This window comes from Myiozetetes cayanensis, unplaced genomic scaffold (genome assembly GCF_022539395.1).
Source record: "Myiozetetes cayanensis isolate MyiCay16 unplaced genomic scaffold, myiCay2020 scf7, whole genome shotgun sequence".
Taxonomy (NCBI): Eukaryota; Metazoa; Chordata; class Aves; order Passeriformes; family Tyrannidae; genus Myiozetetes; species Myiozetetes cayanensis.
In genome coordinates this window covers 50085515-50109187 of record NW_026087964.1, presented here as the reverse complement: position 1 = coordinate 50109187, position 23673 = coordinate 50085515, and the positions used below count along the sequence as shown (strand labels likewise).

General features: G+C 35.9%; 1 protein-coding gene across 2 annotated transcripts in view; it reads left to right on the top strand.

The window, feature by feature from the left end:
- The window catches only part of GRID2 (glutamate ionotropic receptor delta type subunit 2), a 699409-nt gene that overhangs the window by 463522 nt on the left and 212214 nt on the right, over nt 1-23673 (top strand). For both annotated transcript variants that reach the window (XM_050338709.1, XM_050338708.1), the window contains exons 5-8: nt 1851-1904; nt 9854-10027; nt 15073-15234; nt 23366-23485. In XM_050338709.1, the coding sequence (XP_050194666.1) occupies nt 1851-1904; nt 9854-10027; nt 15073-15234; nt 23366-23485 (510 nt within the window). The remainder of the gene's footprint in view (nt 1-1850; nt 1905-9853; nt 10028-15072; nt 15235-23365; nt 23486-23673) is intronic.

Below are 23673 nucleotides of genomic sequence, written 5' to 3'. Positions count from 1 at the left end.
TGTTCTGTTTTATGAAAAATTTAAATGGCATAGCTTATGTTGTAATTGGGATAAACTTTCTATGTTTTGGAACTTTATATAACGAGCAAATGTTCCCTTGAGAACTCTCTTACTGTTCTGCCCACTTTCAACCTTTTTTGGTTTCTAGGTGTATTTGTCTTCTAACTGTTTTGGTATGAGAAATCTGATTAGAACAGCCATACTCCAGTTCAAGCATTCTGGCTCAGTCTGTTGTGATGCCTCCCATAACAGTTACTCACTTTCTATCCTGTTCTTTTATATGCGCTGTGTGAACGCCTACATTGGAGAATGCGAGAAAATGTCAAAGTACCACAACAAAATATAATGTTGTTGTTGAATAGTGAGTCTAAATTCCACATAAAGTGAGGACCCTGATTCCTACTGCTAATAATACTGACTTTTTCCAGAAGCACATTAGCAGATAGGGCCTTCATTCCCCATAATTTCTTATCAGTGCTGAGAGTTTCAAATAAGAATTCAGTTCATACACTGCTTGCTTCCCCCACCCCCATCTCTCCAGATCAGAATTTCCAGTCTTATCATTCTGCTAAACAAGCAGTGACCCCAATCCTAACAGCTTTTGAATAAATAATGAAGGTTATCAGCATGGGGTCTTTTGCTGCTCTTAAGATTTGTGGCCAGTTAAACTGTTCTCCTTTGGACATTGCACGTATAAATCACCATCATTCTTGGCAAGTGCTGTTTGTGTTGGTCATCATTAAAAGCCAAACATGACTGCTGTGCAACAGTCCAAGTAATAACAGCCCAGCACTAGTGATCTAATTGAACATTTGAACATTAGAAGTCCCAAGCCTGGTTTCTGTTTTGTCTTTTTTTTTCCCCTGGGATTCAATACAGTTTTAAGTATCCAGTAATTCTGAATTGTGAATCAAGATGAGCATAGTGACTACACAAATAAAATGGGATTAATTTGGTTTTAAAACTATTTCCATATTAATGCTAGTTCAATTTTATTTAGAAAAAAAATTTATAGGGGTCCAGCCTTTTCCGTAGTTTATTTCTGGCCTCCCTTCTGTCAATGATTTCTTTCCTAGCTAATGAAAGGAGAAGTATATTTTTACCATCTTCACGTCCACTGCAAAGTCGATTCAAATATGACTTGCCCCAAAATTCTGGTGGATTCAAGGAGGAAACAGACTGACTGAAAGATGAGTTAGGAAGCACACGTTCTGTTCAGCATAAAGGCAGATCCTGGAATAATTTTCAGCAAAGGCAAGGAGAAAGATGCATGAGAAGAGGGTGAGACATTTTCTGTGTGTGGAACCTGGGACAGGCTATCATTTTGTAATCCCTGTGACAGCCCTTTTTCTCAGGAGAACCATTTCCTTCCTTTGCACTTACATGAACCCCAGTGTTGGTGGTGTGGATTTTTTTGGTTTGGGTTTGTTTTGGTTTTTCTCGAATCATAGGCTTCCAGGGTAAGTATACTCTGGAAAGGCCTTAAAGGCAGGAAATACAGAAATCTGACAAGAGTTACTTGATATTCATTTTCTGCCTTCCTCTCTGTTGCTTCCTCTCAACACACAGTACTAAGGCAAAAATGTTTTCATTTGCTTTTCAAGTCAGCCAAAGCATATTCTTTTCTGTGATACCGGCAATGAAATGTATTTTCCAAGTTTAATTGGCAAGTCAAACAATAACACAAATGCTTCTGCAGAATTGTGCTAAAGGTTCTCTGTCCTCAGTTCCATAGCAAAAGTCCTAGAGAGCATGTGCTTTGTTTTTTGTCTTTTGCAGAGAGCTTCCATTTAATTTTTTTCTGGCTTTCACAACAAGTTGACTGATAGCTGGTTTGTTCTCTATTTCAGGTCGTGGAGACTAATTTGGTTGCTTTTGACTGTCACTGGATCATTATAAATGAGGTAACTGTCAAGCAAACATTGTTGTGAACCATGAATCCTGTTTTCAGGCTTACTGACAATATTCACGCTGATTCTCACTTTGCCAACAGGAAGCAGTAGCTATGACAAAGTTCAAGTACACTAAGGGAGTAGATGTTGCTTAATAAAAGTAGAATGACAAGTTCTTGGACTTTCCTCTTTTGTCTTGCCTTTTTTAAATGGAAGTCCTTGAATGAATAAATGGAAAATAAAATGAAAATCCCCTTTGCTTCTGAGTATCTTGAGATTTGATATTTGAGCAACAACAACATCTTTTCAAGGTCTTTTTCTTTTCTTATGTAATCTTTTTAGAGGACTTCTTTAATTTTGTTTATATTTTAATGATTTTTTCTTAATAATCAAAATAATAATAATAATAATAATAAAATCCCATATTTCACTGTCCTTTAAGAATTGCCCAAGAATTCCATCATGGTTTATATCCAAAACAGTTTATATTAGTGAGAGGCTTTTTCGTAGACTTCTGGATCAGGTCATATGTGAATGTTTATAAAGGGAAAAAAGAAATTTGAGATCCTGTTTTTAAACTGTGAGATAAGTTCTTCCATGAAATCTTGTCAGCTACAATATGACATATAAATATGTGAAGTACTTTTGCATATAAAACATTGAACAATACAGTTCTTAGATTTGACAGTATTCAGGTTTTTCTTTTGTTTATTGAAATACAATTTAGGTCCAGAATAGCTGGATTTTCTGAGTAAATAACTATCCCCTAACAGGTGTATCGTGCAACTACTGAATATTCTCAGGTTAAAAGATTGGTTGGAGATATTATGTGTAAATTCCAGGTCTACTACCTGAATTTACTGCACACTTCTGTTTTCATACTTAGTTACTAGTTTTCCATTAGTATACTCTGCTAAACCAGTGGATTTCTGGCCAGTTTTCCCTGGAGAAAAATATGTCTCAGAAAATGCTGTGAAGACAAACAAGGTCCGGCATAAATTATTAGTCTGGGCCCTGCATTGCTCTCCACCAGTATTGTGTGTTTTTTTAGCACTGAGTGGGACCTTGTTGGTTGAGAACCCAGCTTTGATTTACAGGCAGTCATGTGAACAACATACATGTTTTCTTTTCCATGTCAGATTAAACTGGAATTCACTTGCAGTGAGTGGAATCTTGAAGTAGAGTGTTCATCTCTACTCTTTAGAGTTAACACAGTATTTTAAGGAGACCATTAACTGAATATAAAGCCATCCTCTGTATCAGTAGATTGGACAGCAATCATAGGAAAAGCTCAGGTTTTGGCTTGCTATTCACATTAAAAAACAACTACCATTGGCTTTTCATTTTAAATGTTATTTACTTTCCAAAAGTTTGAAAGAAGGTGCTTGCTTTTAGCTGTTTCAGCTCATCCACTCTCAAAAAGGAAAATAAAACCGAAGATCCATTCCTAGCATAAGTACTTTCTCTTCACTTTTTATTCAGAAATTAGTGTCTCTGTAGGAAAAAATCTGCTTTCTCAGCATTGTTATTTGCACATTGCAGCAGATTAAATGGCAGAGCAATCAAAGTGGCTACCACTCAACTGCCTTCTCCACTCCAAACTCTTTCTCTGGGCTGCAATCCCAACAGCTAAGAGAGATGAACGATATATGCAGAGAAACGTACATCATTCCTTCTTAGTTTCATAGTCGTGCATGTAAAATAAGCAGAAGCCATGATTAACTTAATTCCGACAAACTGTGCTGTAAACCATAGCCATTAAAATCTCTGTATCTCATTAAGTCATTCATGCTTTTTGTTTTAGAGAAAATGAATATATGTAGTGCTATCTCAGCTTAGTCTGCTTCTGGACTTAAAGTATTCCCACTTAAGTGAACTTTCACACTCTGTTTAAAAATGCTAATAATTTCACTATTTTGCAGACACAGAAGTCAGATTGGCAATAACTAAATTAAAAAAACAGATTAGTAATAAACAAAAGATTGGTAGGTAATAATATGGAAAAACTTCTGGTTTGCCCAATTTTTCCTTATCACTATGTTCAAATTGCAACAGAAATGTTCATATTTCCTGAGTTATGAATGTTGTATAACATCACTTGCTTATTGACACATTTTGCCAGGTCAGTAATGACATTGCAATGCCTCCATTTGCCAGTGCAGAATTTGGAAATGCGGTGATTTGTGGGGCCCTTACTCTGTGGTATATGAAACAGCAATCTTTACATCCAAGTCCTTTTGAGGTGGTTTTCCACTTTCTCTTGGTGACCACAGTACTTCCATATGACAGTGAAATGATCTCGGAGCTCTGTCTATTTTGTTGCTTATAGGAATCTTCTGTGACAACTTAGACACGTGTTCGAGTGCCCATATTGGCTAAATCAGACTGTCAACTAAGTAACTGTAACACTGCATCTCTGGCCTCCTAATTTGAAATTCTAAGATAACTCATTACAGCGAAAATGCATTGTTTTGCAAAATCTACATGTGAATGAAATAATTCCTTACTTTGAGACACCAAAATAAGCTGAAATTGTCTTTCCTTTGCCATCACTATGCCAAGGGAATACAACATACTTACCAACTATAGTAGTACAAAAGAAAATACCACCTTCAGTTTTGTGATCAGGAGTCTGCTTAGGCTTTGTGAGGTAACATCTGTTATTTTAATTGCTCACTCTTAATGCTATAATGCCTGAAAAGAGTTCCTTAATTTTTATTGTCCCATTAGTTGCAACTTTATGTAATACAGACAAATTTTCTTGAAGGCTCTGTATCATAATGAAAATATATGTGTGGGAGGAGGGGTCTTGTTCCCATAAAACATAACACATCATATTAGTCCTCAGCAAATAATGCAAATCTCTTCTGATCATTGCAGTCAGCTGAGAAGACAGTTTCCAAATAAATGTTCCTATTTCTTCAGGGCCTTAAAGCAGATGTTGCAATTCTTTATTTAAAATTTGCAGGAATCATAGATTTGAATGTAGTCATGATCAAATATGCCTTAACAAAATGTGAGAATGGATTTCTCACACTCTCCCTCCCTCTGTCTGTCTGTCTTTGCTTGCTTCATTTCCTCTACACAATAGTAAATAAAGCTCCAAAAATGCCAGGATAGAAAAATCATATTTCTTCTAGGACTCTTAAATCACAAGTGTGATTTTATTTAGTGGAACTGAAGAAGGGGCATTTGTATGATTTTCATCACTTTCCTTTTCTCTTTTTAAATGAAAGAAATGTCCTTTTTTTCACTGTATGTCCTGTCTCTTTCAAGCATTTTCCTTTGTTAAAACTTTCAAGGTTATCTTACTATTACCTTACCACACCCAAGATTGCCACCAGTTCTCTATTACCATTGTTATCTCAATGACAGCCCCAAACACTTTCCAATGCCTACAGTTACCATACAGGAGGCGAAACTAATAATGTTACTTTACAAGGGATTGGTTGGGTTTCATCTACAATAATGTGCAGAATTATGACCAGCTCTATTAGAATTAGAATGGAATAAGGGCACAGAAAAGCTGATTTGTGTGAGAAGAGACTGGTAAGGTTGGTTTGATTAGCCTATGAAAACAAAGACTGAAAGAGGATGTGCTCTCTGTTTATAAACGCATACAGAGTGTGAATAAATGCATCATTCTCAAGGGCTAGAGGACAAGGTTGACACAAGAACAGATTACTTCAATTTGTCTGTGGGCAAACTGAGGTCAAAAGTTGGTAAAAGGTTTCTAATTACCAGGCATCAGAGTCTGGAAAAACTTCTTTGAGGAAAGAATGAAAAAAACTTTCAAACTCTTTAAAAAAGACCAGTTAATTGAAAAAGATCTAACAGGTTTGCCCATCATAGCACATGAGAGGACTGGGGGACCTACAAGGTTATATTCAAAGGCTACTTTCTGATGAGCACATTTTTCCTAGGAGAGGGTTGGTCCTTGATCCATGTATTCCACATTGTTCCATTGTGTTTCACCCTATTGCCCTCCACCATGAAGAAGAGCATAGAGCATAACTATGTTTTAAGCTTGAGCTTAAAGTTCAGGTCCTAAAGTTAGTTCAGGTCCTAAAATCACAGCTCAGTTCCAGGAGCTCATGTAATTCTACCTTTTCATATGGATAATGATTAATAGTAGCCCTAGAGCTTCATTTGAACCCTTTTGCAATGGGTCAGTTCTTCCAGTGACAACAAACACCCTTTTTGGAACAGGTGGGCAACCAAGCTGCCAGCTCTTGGCATTAGTGAGAGCTAATGGACAGACAGACTGAACCCTGCTTTCTCCAAAATTGGTTTTTGTCTCTGTGAAATCTAAAAATTGATTTCTCCTTGTCCTATCAGGTTTTATTCACCCTCCTTCCCAGAGGCAAGAAACCTAAGGGAGATATAATGGAGCAAGTGATCATGCAGTTCAAGATCTTCCTTTACTTGTCTTGGAGCTTCATCTAGTTATGCCTTTCCCTCAACTCCTCCTCTTTGGAAAGTGCTGAAAAATTCAGGAAGGGCACAGTGCAAATGTGCTCTGGCATGGGCAGTGGCAGCCCCAAGGCCCCAAGGGGCTGTGCAGTGGCTGCCCTTTCCTACTCTGCCCTCTACTCACTGCTGCTGGCTTTTAGAGGAGAAACAAGCACTCTCCTCTCTGAGTGTCGTGATTTTATGTGATGAAGTCCTGGCATACAACAGGGCAGGTCCACTATATTATAAATACTGGAATCATCCTCTTGGCCCAAAATTAAAATGTTTCCGTAAGAAATGGTATTGCTGCCTTTCTTTTGTGCTTGTTACAGGAGCATGTAAATGAATTATTTCCCTTCATGTCTCTTACTAGTGGTACAATTGCCCTATGGTGAACAGTAAGTCTCTGCCTGGGCTATTTATCTTAAAATAATGGGACAAATCTGAATGGCAATATATATTAGGTGTCCAGTCTTGCTTCCCACTGGAGTCCCTGCTTTATATATCAAGATAATCCTCTTCAGTTCCCTCTTCCTAATTCATCTCTAAAGAGTTATTATTTTAAAACACCATTTATTTCCTTATTTATTTTCCTACTCAAATGAAACGTACATCTAATTTTATCCTTGTTGCATTTGTGATAGGACAGTCTCCCCTTTATTCCAAGTTCAGACCAATAAAAGAAAGGCTTGGAACTCTATATACTGAACTTCTGATGTAAAGGAAAAAACAACCCCACATAACCTAGCCTAAATTTATACAGGTGCCAACTCAGTTCAACTTGGCCAACTTTCTAATTTTCTTTTGACATTTGATGCTTGTGTAACAGATCATCTGCCATCCTTATATCATTACAGTGTATCCTCCTTTGAAGTGCAAATGAAAATTGTTTCCTCTCATACAATAGTTGCTTTATATAGTTTTCTTAAGTCAGATCCAAAATTCAAGAATGAGAGATGATATTGGAGAGTCATTATATAAAGAGCTTGTCACTCAGTCAATGCCAAGTATTTAAAAAATTACAAAGAAATACATAGCAAATGACTAATGATGAATTAGGGTTTGCATGGCATTGCTTTGTTGTTAACCTAAAATCTGAATTTATGATACAATCAGTGGAATTCACAGCATTTAAAATAATAGCTGGAATTAATCTGTAGATGTATATACCTTCTTGGCAACCCTACAAAAATATCTTTGGTGTTTGAATTCTGTTGTTATTTCCCAGGTGATGTATAAAAATGTTAGGTAGTAACTTAAAGGTTAAAATGAGAACACTCTATTTAAAATGCACCAAAGATGCTGACTACAGAAAACATAAATGTAGTTTTAAGGCAGAAGAGATAAATTTTTGAGGAACTGAAAGTCAAAATCTCTTTTGAAGTAATATTTGGCAATATAATGTGGCCGTGCGGGTATCTGTTTTTACATTATTAGAACAAGTCTAATAGTCTTGGTTTTACAGTGTAGGCATGGTGTAGAATGAAACTAGAAAAACTTCTTTTTAAATCCTCTGAGAAAGGATATAATTTAAAATCAAGATAAGAAGTTACTTGAGCTCTCCTTTATGATTGTATTGAAAATATTTTAAAAAACATGATATGTATTTTGCTAAAACAGCATTATATTTTTTTTTCACCTTGCAGCTAGTGAAATGATACAGGCTAAATGAAAAGACGGCATCTTAAGCTGAGATAAACCATTATCTGTGGTACATTAAGAATTAATCGACCAGCAATGCAAGATATTACACTGGAAACAGCTGATGCTATGTGTTATTTCTCTTTGCAGAAAAATCTATATTTCATAAAGAACACTAATAAGGAATGAATTCAGAAACTATGATAATCTGTGAAGTCGAATAAAATACTTTTATGGTAGTCAAGAGAGTAGAAGTTAAAATTTACATCACACATGTTTTTCTTCCAATATTTCAAGGAAATAAACAAATATCAGGATGTCCAAAGAAGTTGCTTCAAAATAACAGCAGGGTATTATACTGAAACTGCAAAAAAAATCCAAAATAACTGGCATAGTTGTCTTAACATAGACAGCTCTTGTCTCTCTTGTCACAGAGTGCTGCTTTTTCAAGAAGCTTGGCTTTGTTTTCACTAGAAAGATTTCATAATTTGAGATCAAGTCTGTCTCCTGGTTTCTCCTAAGTTCTTGAATATGATTACAGATCAGAAATCTAAAGAAAGAAAAAGATTATGGCATTTCTTTACATGAAACAGGTATAACAAAACAGATCTGCTGTATCCTTTGAAAAATGAAAAGCTATAAATACACAAATGCGAATCAAAAATAACTGTGGCTTTATGAAAGGGGATGTCAAATTCAGGCTGTGAATAGGAGCTCCTCGAGCATCTCCCTTCCTGGGGGCATATCCACAATTCTAAATGTCTAGATAGTTTGGGGCATCAGCCTTTGTAATTAAGACAGATTATGAATAAATACTTCATCATGTTGAAAAAAAAAAAAAAGATTCTGGTTAAAAAGACTGAACAAATTTTAGATTATTTCTACTATTTTACAGAAAAATATAAACAAAGAATTAATTTGAAAGCAACCAGCTGATTCTATTTAAGTCCTCAGGGGAAAAAAAATATATTTAACTAAAGTTCAAGTTCTCATGTGAAGGCTGGAGTCAGTTACTGTTGCTTGTGAGCCCATGCTCCTCTTACTCCACATTCCCTGAGGGACTCATCATTCAGTGGTATTAAAAAAACATGTTCCCAAGCTGCGGGAATTTATGCTATGTAAAGAACTGTTTTTCTGATTTCCCTAACCTGTCTTAGAGTTAATATTTTAAGCTTAATATTTCATATAATGATGTATTTACTTATTTATTTTTTCTTTAAAGTGTGTGTCTGTAGAGCTGAGTGTTCTGTTGTAAGCCTTAATAGGTACCCTATGGAATAAAATTTTGTTTTCAAATTAGGTCTTGCTATAAACAAGCACATTCACATCCAGAATGATCTTATGCATTTTCTTTGCCCTTTTGTTAAATGATGTTTGTTATACTTGCACATTGTTTATAGGTTCTTGATATTCTGTTTCTAGGAAATGAACACTTAAGGCCTGAAAAATTGTCTCTACCTTCACAGCTCCTAAGTAATGCTACACTCAGAAATACATCATGGTATGACTTCCTACTGATTTACACATTATCTGTCAAGGATGCTGTGAAACACTTTTTAAATAAAAGATCAGAAGAGGTAAAAGGAGAGGCAGAGAAAATCCCAAGTGAAACAACTAGGCTCAATTATATCTACAAATATTTGGTGAGGTTTGGGCACAGTACACTTTAAACTTTTGCAGCTAAGAGTGGTATGTCACTTGTTTTAATGAGCATGCACACGTTGTTTTTCAGACTGTGGCAGAGCTTGACAATAGCTGTGTATCAATCACAGGCCTCTTGGTTCACTCAGTTGATTTTTTTGTTTCTTATCTGGTGGTCACTGAATTTTAACTCTCATGCATATTCTCTCCCTTGCCTTATCTTTCAGGAAATAAATGATGTGGATGTGCAGGAGCTGGTGAGAAGGTCAATTGGAAGGTTAACAATTATTCGACAGACATTTCCAGTTCCCCAAAACATAAGTCAGCGCTGTTTCCGTGGCAACCACAGAATATCTTCATCACTGTGTGATCCGAAGGACCCTTTCTCCCAAAGCATGGAGGTAGTTCATATACTAGTCTATCCCCACCTGGGAACTGTCTTTCTAGATAAGTTCTAAGTTTTTCCCCAGGGCCTTAGTGTAACTTAATGTTATTTTTCATGTCCTCTCTGACATGTAGCTTAATGGCTTATGGCATGACAAGGAAATACTTGGGTTAGGGTGAGTGAATGTGGCCGATGGAGAACAACAACTTTCCTGCTCCACAGTAATAAACATCCAAAAAAGCAACCTGATCTCCAGGTAGTGGGATATTCATTTCGTTGGCCTGCTAAATTTTGTTTCTTGTCATCTCAACAAGAAGAATTTCCTCCCTGTAGTCAATGTCTCCTGAGCTGCTGTGCTTCTCTAAGCCTTAAGTATGTTGTCAATACGAAAGTCTTCCTGGGGATCGCCCACATCATCTTTTTCAAGTGTCTTAGTGTATATATATCTAAATCTAAGTTCCAAAGAGGCCTTATTTTCAGGTTTGTTAATCACAAATTACAATTAATTGTACCACAATTGTAGCAGTTAATTACCACATGAATTCAGCAACAGGATCATGGTCACTGTCCTCCTGACTTCACATAGTTTTTCCAAGAAAAATTCCTCTGTCTCTGTCATTAGGCTTCATCATGACAATGCTATGGCAAATCAAGAGTGTGAAATTGGCTTACCGTGTTGATTTTACTTTTTTTTTTTTTTTCTGTGTTCACTTTTGTAGCTATGGAAAGATCACTGCATATTATTGTTTTTAGCAGTGGAGGAAGAGTGAAAGAAAACAATGGGAAAAAAATAGGGAGGTTTTGAAGAGTCTTGCTTAGAATGAAAATGTGTAAGTGGAAAAGGAGAAGTCTTGCCCTGTTCCGAATTAGCTGTAAGAGCCTTTGTTTCACTAATTGTGGAAAAAACAGCCACTAAACAATAATTGATGACATAAAAAACTTTGGCTGCAGCACACTGAACAGTGTTCCTAGTAGAGTTCTTAAAATAAACAGGTCTGTGTAAGGTCCATAGATGCACTGGATATCTCTAGAGACTATTTAGGAAGTGCAAAAATCCTTTAGGCTGTGCTATTCTGTTATGGCAGCATGGTCCTAGGGGAACTTGGGTAAATCTACAGACAGTGTGTTAAAGCTGAGGGTGTGATTACATGCAGGCACTAGAGACTACAAAGAGCAGTTTTCATGAACAAGTTACTAGCTACAGCAAGGCATAAAACAAAAATCATGTTTTGATGGGACAATTCATATTTTGATTTATCTTTCTCTTCATTTTCATTTTCACTTTAGCAGTTGACTGACTTAAGGAAAGATAAGTTCAAGAAATCAAAGTTTATTCTCAACAAATTGGTAAATTCCATTTAATGTGTTAGATTTGATCCCATGCCTTAACCTGTGCATCATGATCAACGTATAACTTGGAGAGCTATAATATTTCTATTGAAAGCTTTCATAACATTTTGGTTCAAAGGAGTGACAACAGCTTTATTGGCTTAACTGTTCACGAAAAGCAGTTGACTTGCTTTTTTCATCCTTTTCCTGAGATGGCTGTACTTCATTATTAGCTGAGTGAGACAACATTAGAAACTGAAAGGAAGGAAAACTCTGACACAGTTTCCCCTGTGTCTTCATATGATGCACAAACCTTTGAGTAGCTGTGGGGTTTGTTTACTGCTTCTTTGTTCTACCCAACAATATTATAAATTAGTTTCTAATCCAGTGGGAAGTTGGAACAGTTTATAAATTGAAATTACTAATGCTCTTTTTTTTTATGACATTGAAGTGTGACTAATCAGAAACATTCTCTGGAAATTGTAAGGGTGGATTTTTTATTTTTTTCCGAATTACTTCCCCTAAAGTCTGTGGAATAATTAATTTTTTTCAGCATCTTTATTAAAACACTAAAAATTATTTTGGTGAAGATGCCTCATTGTCTCTCTGGAATTTTTCCAGTTAAAACAACTAAAAATTTTTATTGTTTCGAAGGCAGGAAGTTAAAAACTGGATTCACAGAAGTATTTAGTACCATAACTTTTTCTGTCTAAAAGCTATGTGCAATATCATAGCTATGCATAAAATGACCCCTGTAAATCTAGGTTAATCACTCATCCCTAATCTGATTGCTGAATACCTTTCCTCTGTGCTCTGGAATAAGAAATCACATCTGAATTTTGAATTACATCAACAGAAGGGTATTCAGTTAAATACTACTTGGTAATGCAAGTGTCCCCCCTCTCATCCAAGAGACTTGGAATAAATAAAGGATCAGTAGAGGATACAAGGCAATGCATTAAAGGCCCAGTAAATTTACATGGGAAATTAATAAAGGTGTAAAGTGACTTTAAATTACAATCCTGCTCTGTTCATCTGGACAGCTACTAATGAAGCATACTTCTGGTAGTGACAGGGAAGAGTGATTTTGAGAAACAGGAATTAATTGTAGTGCCTTTATCATTGCATTATCAGTGATTGATTGCTGTGAATGTTAAGCTGAACTATTAGTGAAGGAATAACAATGCTTAATAATTGCTGAACTCTGTCCTCCTGAGTCCTCTTAATACTTGATGAAGGCCCAGCTATATTACTCTTAGATTAGTGAGTGCATCCTTCCTCATGAAGTGTGACAATTGTCTTCTATTCCCATGACAGTAAATTACAGAAGCTACCTTGAAAACAATGTCAGTTTGTTGGGAAATGATGACTTGGCATCTGAAGCCCTTCATGTACCAATTTAGTCTCATTAGTGACCTTATTGCCTCTCTCTCCAGAGGTGGTGTGGGGATGGTTTTTTTTTTTCCCTTTGGCAAAGGCTTATATAAAAAAAAACCTTGCCTCACCACACAGTGATAATTCCTTCCCTCCCCATTCCAGCAAATGTTCCTATAGTGCTGACTTCATTGGGGAAATACAGTTTTAGCTGAAATATTTTGAATTCTTTGTAGGTTTACAATACACAGGCAAATCATCCAAGTTGTTTTAAAAGTGTTTGATTAATCTGAACCCAGATCCTCAGTACTGTCATGCACAGTGATGCCTGGCCTATGCATCTGCAGATGCAAAGTAAATTTGTTCCTGGGTGAATACTGAAATATAAATGTTCATAGGCACTGGAGTCACTGGAGAAGCACAAGTAAGAATAAAGAAGTGTCTTCCAGAAAGATGGAGTGAAGGATCATGATCATTTAAAGAAAAAGGGCAATAAGGATCAGAGGTTCTGTGTACCTGTGGTACTAACAATGTAGAGCTGTAAAGGTAATAGAGGATTCTGGGAGTTTATCAGAAGGGAAAGCAGCAGACAATTAGATCTCCTTTGACAAAATGTGGAAGGCAAAAAGTCTTAAGTAATTCTGACCAGGTAAGGAGAAAAACTTCTTTTCTGGATGCTTGTCAGGGAAGGAATCTGTCACATAACCCTCCTGGGAACAGTATACAGCAGGTTGTGGATGACATAAGCAAAGCCAGCATAAAGATGGAATTTAGAAATGAAAATAAAAACATACAAGTAGGTTATATGGAAAAGAGTAATTAGGTAGGAAGAGAGGTGTGTGTGTGGTGGGGGTCCCTTCTTTTTTAAGGTGATGTTTGGATTTGCCAATCAGTGTCTCACATGTTCAGCATTATTGTGCTTGCTTGCCATATAGCCCCTCCCAACAGTGGTGGGACTTTCCCAGTCTGTGGATATATTTAAGCAGCAGAATAGGGGCATTCTCCACAAAGCTGATGTACTTTCTATTGTAAGCTTCCTTCTGCTAAAAGATTTTGAACACACCATCTGTATCTGTGTAAAAAACTTTACAGAGAGGAGTCAACATATTCCACAAATCTAAGGAAATGTTTTTTTTGGCTTGTCTGTGACTGATGGAGAAAAAAACGCAGCAGCCTTGCCTCAGTTAGCAAATTACCACTGGGTAATTTGTTGTCAGGCACTAGGGATGCTCTACAGACCCCATTATCAGGCAGCTGAGGAAACGTAGTTTCCCTGAATAACTTAAAATGACCAATAGATTATCTAAAAATAATATTCCCAAAGGTCCTTTTCATTTCTGAGCATAATTTTTCTTCAAGAGAACCTCCTTTCAGGACAACTGAGGGATTTTTTTTTTTTTATGAATACTGTCAGTAACTTAAATGTTCCTGCCATTTGAGGACAGAAAAGACTGATATAAAGGTATATTGTAAATTACTTGTTTCAGAAGTGTTCATGAATTCTGAGCTTCTGTTCTTTTACATTTAATTGCATCTTTCACATCTGACTTTGTACTGTGGGCATTTAAAAGTACGTATATAGAAATAGTACATGGGTGAGTGGAACTGGCACACAAGTGATATCTTTTCTTGAGTTCAACTGTTCTGTCTTTGATCCCAAACTGGAACTTCCTTGCACTGTATGAAAGTAACTATGCTCACACTGAAACACATATGCATTTACAAGTTTTATCCTGTGAGGAATTAGCAACCAGTGCCAAATACTTCAACAGGAAACACTACAAATTGCAGAATCTACATGCAGTTGCACTCTGCACACTGATAAAGATTTCACTGAGTTGTATTTCATGCCAGAAATTGACTTAATCCCAATTGACTATAAAAATCAGGAGCAAAAAACACAGTGAAATTATTTATTTTAAATTTTCAGCGTTTCTGCTTTTCCAAAGAACAGAACAGCCTTGAAGATAATTTAAGGGCGTCCAAGTATCTGGTGGCTGAAAAATTGAAATCTGTAAGCAACTGGTTAAAAATAAAAGAAAGTCTGTTTACATTCCTGAGTAGGGCTTTAAATCTGGCAAGTGGAGCTGTGCCAGTGATTGGGCTGCCTGTGCTTCTTGTGTGTGTAGCTGGTTGCTGCAAATCACTTGCAGCAGAGATACAGATACAGATACTAGATACAGATTTTACCAGAGCTTAAAGGTATGACATTTTGACTCTTGCAAATTCTTCTTAGTACCAAATAAGGTGTTTAATTACCAGAGGATTATGGGTGAGGCAAAGCAAATGATAAATTCTTGCTGCTGGCAGGAGACTACAAATAAAAATGCTAATATTTCCCTTTTCATCTCCTTACAGATTTCAAACCTGTATATATATGACACTGTCCTCCTTTTGGCAAATGCCTTTCATAAGAAGCTGGAGGACAGGAAGTGGCACAGCATGGCCAGCCTCACCTGCATCAGGAAGAACTCTAAACCCTGGCAAGGAGGACGATCGATGTTGGAAACCATCAAGAAGGTACCTTTTTCCTACATTTTCTCATCTTTGGTTTCTAAAATACTTACATTAGGCAGAATTTCCTGCTGAGATGCGTATTACTCTTGTCAGTACCAGCAGTGTAGTTTTTATATTTTCTCAGTTTCTGAATTAAAATAGTCTTTATTTGGTTTTGGCTGTCTGGTGGTTGTTTGGTTTTTTCTGTGTCAAAAATAATCATATTGAAATAAATTCAATGAGTTTGTTTACCAAAATGACCAAACCAGTAGGATGTTCAAATAAGAAAAAGTGTCACAGATGAAAAAGTGTCACAGATGAAAAAGTGTCATTGTTGAAAAAGTGTCACAGGTTAGGAAAAAAAGCAAAAAAATTTACTTTTTGTAAAAGAAGAAAGAAAAAATTGCAGAATTACACTTGGGCAATGTTCTATTGTGCTGCTTTGGACATTACTAGAGTGAAATCACAGAAAAGAGAGTGAGGAAAACCTTAACTTATGTAGGTTATCTCCTACCACTGCAGATCCGTCCCTGTAACCATCTCTACAATGCTTTATCTAATGTCAAACTCTCACTGCTTCCCTGTGATTATTATCTCATACCTTAATCATGCTCATTGCCCAAGATGCTTTTCCTGTTCTTCAGTCCTTAAAGATAATTTCTCTTGGTTATTTCCTTTCTTCATGATGCTTACAGCCTCCACATACTTACAGACAAATATCACAGCCTTCCAGGACAGTATTCAGTCAATATAAACAGGCTCATAGTTTACCCTTCCCTATAAGTTATTCACCTCATTCTCCTTATGTTATTGATGTCTTTCATAAAACTACCTTCTCCTTTGTCTGCACGTACTTCCTGGTAATATATACTTACATTTAAAGTGCTGGCAGTGCCAACATTGTAAATACAAAAAAAAACCAGGACAGTAAAAAAAAAAAAAAAAAAAAAAAAAATTGAAAAATTATGCTTTATTTGTGGCTTTCACTAAAGGACATAAAAGTAATGTAAAATATAATGTTGTCTCAAGAAGTTGCTGTTCTGCATTAGGTATTAAGCTAAACCAGAAATTATGATGATGCAGGTAAAATGTAAGGCTCCTTTGAGCACTGCTTATGTCTTACCCAGTCTCAGTTTAATCTGCATTAACTCCAAAATAACAGTTCAAAGCTTTCATTGGTGTCTGTTCCCAGTTTCCATTCTAACAGTTTGTAGTCATGAGGCTGGAAGAATAATCCAGGACATGTTTCATAATTCAGGGGCAAGATATGGCTTTAAGGGCTCTAAACTATTGCTCTTAACCTATCAGAGCAATTTCAAATTCACATCAGGCAGTCTGATGTATTTCAGCCAGAGCTGGTTCTCTTTTCAGCTTGTATTTTGTAAATACTACTGCACATTTTTTCATTAATAAGCTAAATGCTATTTCTACTTAAACAAATCCAAATATGATGCTTGAGCTGGAAAAGCCAAAATACCCACTTCCACTTTAGAATTAGAATTTACTATCTGAGCTGGAGTTTCAGGCAAAGTCTGGTAGCCCTGCTAGCATCTCTAAATTGAGGAGTACTGCACCATGGAAAGAATTGCTGACTCTTTTGTATTATGATTATTTTCTTTGTGAAGTTGTTTGTGAATGCGAGACTGATCCTGTTCTCTTATACAGACATAGCACTATACTGTCTCTTTGCATCTCAAACAGTTTATTCCATTCTTTGCCACATCTTCCTAGGTATCCAGTTTATCTTTTTCCAATTCTCATCTCCTAAAATGATGTGATTAATAAAACAAATTCCTTTGTGATCTTTCACTGGAGAGCTGTATTGTGTTAAAGATTATCCCTGAATTATGAAAAGAAATGGCCAGGAGAAATATGAAAGCATTCAAGTAGGCAGGAGCAAGTGGAAATTCCAGAGCTGTTGTTAACTTGCTAAAAAATAAATCGAATGCTAAGGAAATTCCTGATATGTGCAGCTCACCACACTTGCATCCTGTTGATTTTGGGTTTCTCTGCTGCTTCAATGAGATGGCTTTGATAAGAAACTATTTTACTGGTGTAAATGGAATAACCAAAATACTCCTTACACTGCATTGTACTGATGGGGATGAATTTCAAGAAGTAACATGCTAAAATGGAAAGTCAAGATTTAATCCAAATGAAATACAGAAATTTCCTCTGTGTGTGTATGTGTCAGTAACATTTCAATCTGTAAGCAGAGAAAAGCTAAAGATTGCAGCTGAGAGCTGGAATTGCACAAAAGTAGGAATCCTCCTTTAGTTTTGTGGGCTACTTTACCTTTTCTTTCACTACAGCACTTATGTAGTAGAACTGCAGGATCACAGTTGTGTACTTTAGAAACTAAAAAGTTGGCACTGAGTAATGCCTGACGAGGTATCAGAAAAACAGTAAAATTGAAAACTAATGAAGGGAAAAATAAAAACCCCCCAAACTCTCTTCTATTTTCCATCTTGCCTTTTTTTTGTACATCTTTTTGCTCCTGTCATCCTGGAGAATCCTCTAAAACCAACTGAAATACAATTTTTTTTTTTCTCAAAAACATACCTTTAATTAAGTTTTCCTTAATTCTGAAAGAAAATGGGAAACAGTTTCCAATTTCTGAATAAAAAGTTCTGCATTTTCATTTTGAAATTACCACTGTTTCAAAGGTGTGTATAATGGAATATAATAAGAAGAAACTCATTTGGTTCAGGGTGAAGATACATTCTGAAATTTCTTAAATACTTCCTGGAAAAAGAACTTCTGTCCTCTGCACAGCCTTAATTCTCCCTTCATGATGATCTGTACTGTAGAACTGAAATCACCATCTTGTCTTAGATTGTCACTCATCTCAGTGTAGTTTCACTGGGAGTCAAACTGTAGTCCATTATGGTGGCGGAGGAAAGAAGAATTAAGGAAGAGACGTCTGATTCCAGCCTGCCTGCCTTAGGGGAGGACCAGCAACTGAAGTAGTTGTTCTCCTGGCAGAAGCAAAGCAGAAGCTTTTGCTACTAAAAACAAGCAGGAAAAAACTAGTTCTAGAGGAAGCTTCTATGGAAGAAATATCTGTCTTTTGGATTTCAAGATCCAGAAACAGGAACATTTGGCAGTGTTTTAGCTGCAGAGGGAAATCTCTCTTTGATTTCTGGAGGGGGAAATAAGAAAAGGGTTGGGAAATCTTTTTAAAGCTACACACTGAAGAAGAAAGAGAAAAGATACTGATGTTCAACCTGTAGCAGCAGTTGTTAAAAATAAATAAACTGATTTCTTTATGGTCGTAGTAGAAGACGGTAGGGAATGAGAGGGAATTAGAGTTTCAGACATTTCTTGAAATGGCAGAATAGCTGTCTAAATCATTCCTTATTGTCATTTGTTACTTTTCGCTGTTGAACATTTGAGTCGTGCATCACTATTTCTACAAACAACTCCAAAACCTGTTTTTTTCTGTGTGAATTCAGTTGATTGGACAAAGCTTAAAGAAAACATTTTAAGCCCACTACAATTATTTAAATCTAATATCTGTTTCTATCCATTCTGGAACAGAATAAATAGTTAAATTCATCAGGAAACACAATCCTTCTAATGAATTTGGCCAGCTTTAGCAATTGGTTTAAATTCACTTCTATAATACAAACTATCCCCAAATACATGCTCACTTGGTTATTTCTCAGTAAAGCTATTTCACAGTCATAGAAATAAACATCACTAGAAAATAATTCTACTGTTGAAAAAATTAATCTTCCTGAATAGCCTGAGAATAAATGTAAGCAGGATTATATGGAAGAACAACTCAGAAAAATGACATCAAGTTTCTGCATATATCTTCTCTCACACATATTGGGTCTCTTCCCAGTCACATTTGTTTAGTTCACTGACAAACAGCAAATTTTTAGTGCTAGCAGCAACATACAGCCTTATTCGCCTATTCCTTTGTGGGAAACGAGCTGTACATTATGGTGTTCCATGAATCATAGTTGGAATTGTCAACTAGTTCTGGTCTCAGAAATGTAGTGACATTCAGTGGTGACTTGCAAAAAAGATTCCAAATTTTTCTACAGGTAGTTGATTGGACTGTCTGTGCTAGCAGCTAAAAATGGTGTGTTGAGTTGAAAACTCAACAACATTCTCAAGATCAGATTTCTCCAAGACTAAAAGGTGAAACTCATGTTCAATGTTTATAGCATTTTTTCCTGCCTATAGCCACATTTTTGTTATCCTTAATGCAAAGTAACTACTGTCTGAGAATAATCATATGTCAAAAAAAAAAAAAAAAAAAAAAAAAAAGGAAGTTTTAACAGAAACTGTGAGAGAAAGTACAATATTTTATAGCTGATGATTGGCAAGCTGACATTCCCAAGTGAGGTCCTGACTGCTAGGTAAATAGTGCTTTCTTCAGGGACTTACAGTACAGTACTGCCTAAGCATATATAAACTGTAGTTTATCTTGGCAGTCTAGATGGGACTCAAGTAGGCTTTAACTATATTGCCAAGCTTTATAACAGCTCTGCAAAGCCCAGAGCAGTGATCAGAAATGTAAGTAAAACATTTTTGTCCTAACAACTGACATTTCACTGTTCAGTTTTATATGTGTCAAGGAATTGCATGGTTGCAGCTCAACCTTAGAGGAGTTTGGGAAGGGTGATAACAAATGTGTGTTCATTTTCCCCAAAATAGCATTGTTTCTGTAAGTTAAATGGAATGAAAAATTTCTTTGACTCTTGCCCATTATCATAATTAGCACTGAAATCACTTGGAAAAATCTCATCAAGAAGTTACTGGAGCAGTAGCTGTCATACAGATGGTCATTTCCTCTGTGATCTCCTTCCACTATGCATTAGCAGAGGGATAAAACACATGCCATTAAATCAAGTGTTTCAAGGAGATCACACTGTGAAAGGCTATGTGTAAAAATTGGAGCAGTGTCCTGAAAACCTTCCTAGGCTGTCCCACTCTATCAGCCCTAAGCAATAAACAGGATTTGTGTAAGCCCTGTAAAAAGGCTGTGTGGGACAATGAGGAGGAGAGAGCAATAACAGGATTGCATGGCTTACAGGTCCAACAAGATAGGTCCCAGGTAGGCAGGAGAAATCCGGACCTCCAAGAAATTTTCTATAAATTTAATATTGTTGTTGGCATTACTCTTCACTGTTTTGTCTTTCTGCCTCTACCCTTCCCAAACCAGGAGCATTCCCATGTAATCTGAGCTCTTATTACATGATTTGCAGATGTACAGTCTAGGAAAGGAAGCTCTGATCAAAGACACTCCTACGTGAGAATTTTTCAAAGAATGATAGAATTGCCAGAATAAATAAAGGAGAAAAGATGTTGTTATGGTTACCACTGGATCCCAGACAAATAAAACTAACAAATTTACAGTTTTTATCTTGCCCCAACAGTTTCAGCCATTTAAAATATAGATAAATAAACTTATACAATGTTTTTGGATAAAGATTAAATTCCAAAATATGTTAGGTAAGTCTGTTAGCCTGTACTGTATGTAAGAGGACATATATTTCCAAAAACTCCAGTGTTTTCTTATCAACTGGATTTGATTATTTCAAATGTTACTGAGATGAAATGCTTCTTTAAATTATTTTTTTCATCGTATTTGCTCAAATAAGAACAAAGATTATAGAATATAATAAAAAGTTGACTGAAATTTTAAAGTGCTGTCCCAAATCTCAAAAAATCATTTACATTTTTGACATGATTCTATCTTCATGTTCCTTAAATTGTTGAGACCACTCTCAATCTTGAAAATAAAGTCACTTTAATTTTCTAGATTGAAAATCCTATAATTCATATTTCTATTTTCTATATTTTCTTCTGTAGAAAGCATCTACATTAAGACATTTTAATTTTTTTTGTAAACATTTCCTTTCTTTTATCATTTTGTTCCAGAGTTTTCCCTTCCTTTTTCCGGGTCCTGCTTGTGGCTCTCTTGAAATCATGGTGCTGCTCAGGGGGTCTAAAACAGTTTGATTAATTTTCATACCTTACCTACATAAGACCTGCAGGCTGTGGGGGAAAATAGGAAGTAATATAGGAAATATTAAGTATAATATAACAAAGTTAGTGTTTGGTAAGGAGTCAGAGCGGTGCAGGACTGGGAACAGGTGCATACATGCTGTCAGGGAGGGGCTAGTCGGCCAGATGGAGGCTTTGAGTGGTCAGCTGGGCATCCTAAGCCTTGCAGGTCTGTGCTGCTTTGCAGGCATTTTGACATGACATGTTCCGTGAAATTCTGCTTTAATTAATCAAAAAGCCAGATAAGACCATATGAGCAGGAAGGTGTGTGGAGCAGCTTTTTCTTTCTGGTTCCTAAGTAGGATGAAGTCAAATTTAAGTTATCTGGAAACGTTTATATTTGTGAAAAAAGTTATTTACCAAATAATATATTCAAGTGATTTTGCAGGTAAACAAAAGCTCACTCTTTCTTTACTCTGAAACAGACAGAGGTGTGCTCACCCAATCTAAAAACCTTGAAGGTGTGGTTATTACAGGATTTTGCTCAAGATAATAAATAATCTGAGTGTCATGCTAACCACAGCAACATGTGTCAAAATTACCTGGTTTGTTCTCACCAATGATGAAATGACCTGGGCTCTTCCTGCAAAAGACTGTACAGATGTACCCTTAATTAGGATGGGGTGGAGTGTCCTTTCTTTTAAAATTATTTTTGTTCTCCTAAGTAACAAAAATGTAAATGTTATAGAAAATATTTTTAAAAGCATTAAAAATTTACATACACAAAGTATTGTCTTGGGTTTAACTGTAAATGGCACTTCATGAAATATTTCTGTATTATTTCCTTTTAATACTTGTCTCTAATAGTCTCTAGTAAATTTTAAAGGTATTATCTCAATAATCAATTTCATTATGTTTGTTATAATCATAGTAATCTTTTATAAAAGGATGACAAACATTTTATTAGTTCATAACAATCTGCAATGGAGATGCAAATTTTGTATTCCTTCCTGGATTTTCTTCAAACTGAAGATACAAGAATAGAGCTTTTAAAATCATGTTTCAGCAAGGCTCAAGTCCTAGCTAGGTAGCTTATATTGCAGGTTTTCCAGTTTAAATAATAAAGCTCTTAGGTGAAACATCAATCACAATTCAAAATTCTTGCCTTATGTTTTGGGGAAAAGCTATAAATTTCATATGCTTTTACACCAGAGGCAGATATTTTTTTTGTACATACTTAAAATATTGTTCACAGTTTTTGAGGGAGAGGATTAAACATCTAATTTTCCCTGAATCTGTAAACTGAAGAAATTTTTAATGGGTAGATGTTTTCATTACAGGCATTTCACGTGATTCTGTTGACTTTACAGTTCAGGTCATCACAGTTCTTATACTAAGATGAAATGTATGTCATGTTGAATTAACTCTGGAATATATTTTGAGTAGGGCTGTGGTATGTATAGCCCTTTCAGTTCTAATTCTTTGTAGGAGATATTCACAGTTTCATCTTTACTATTTTAACCCCTTCCAGCTAAAATGTGAAAAAGTTAAAGCAAGCTTGAAAATATGTTGCATTGTTACCCATGTCATGTATTCTCAGTAGTAGAGAAGAGTTGTGGAGGAAAACAGAAAAATCACTACCTTCAGCTAGACAAGCCCTTCATCATTTGTGCAAATCACATATGATGAGCTCAAAAAGCATGTAAATGTATCTAAAACTCATCCTGACCTTATGTGGAAATCCTTTATTTGGGGGAAGAAAGCAAAAATCAAAAAAATTATTTTTTGTGCAATTTCTTTTATATATCTGTGTCTAGCTTTGCTTCCACTAAAATTATTTGCAAAATTTTATTTTTTTTTTTATTTTGGGGGCTGAAGTGTCAATAAATATATGCTAATGGGTCAAAGAACAGAAATTGGAGTGCAAATATTCTAAGAGTAAGACTATTGCTTCTGTATTGCATCTGCTTAACGTTGCCGAGTTTAATTCTTCTGTAAAGAACTTAAATGATACAGGAACAATTTAAACTTCAGAATTTTTAGGGAAATGTGGTCTTTGGAAAACTATCCTTGTTCTGGTAGTTACCTATGTATTCTGCATAGTTAGAGCATAAATCCCCTCAAGAAACGAAAGGTTATTACAATTACCCAATAGTGAGTTTTCATTTCATTTTCCTTTTTTTTCCAATAGGGTGGAGTGAATGGTTTGACGGGAGAACTGGAGTTTGCAGAAAATGGAGGGAATCCCAATGTGCATTTTGAAATTTTGGGGACAAATTATGGAGAAGATCTTGGCAGAGGAATCCGCAAGGTGAGGTTACATATATTCAAACAAGAGATTATTTTTACTGATTTTTCTTAAAATCCTCTCTTGTGTTCCGTGTTAATAGAAAAGCATTTGGTGGCAGATAACATGGTGTTGTGTATAAGTAAAGGAGAAAGAAACTGGAGAAAAGCCTTGAACTTCGAGATACCTGTCTATTTTATTATTTCAGAGGC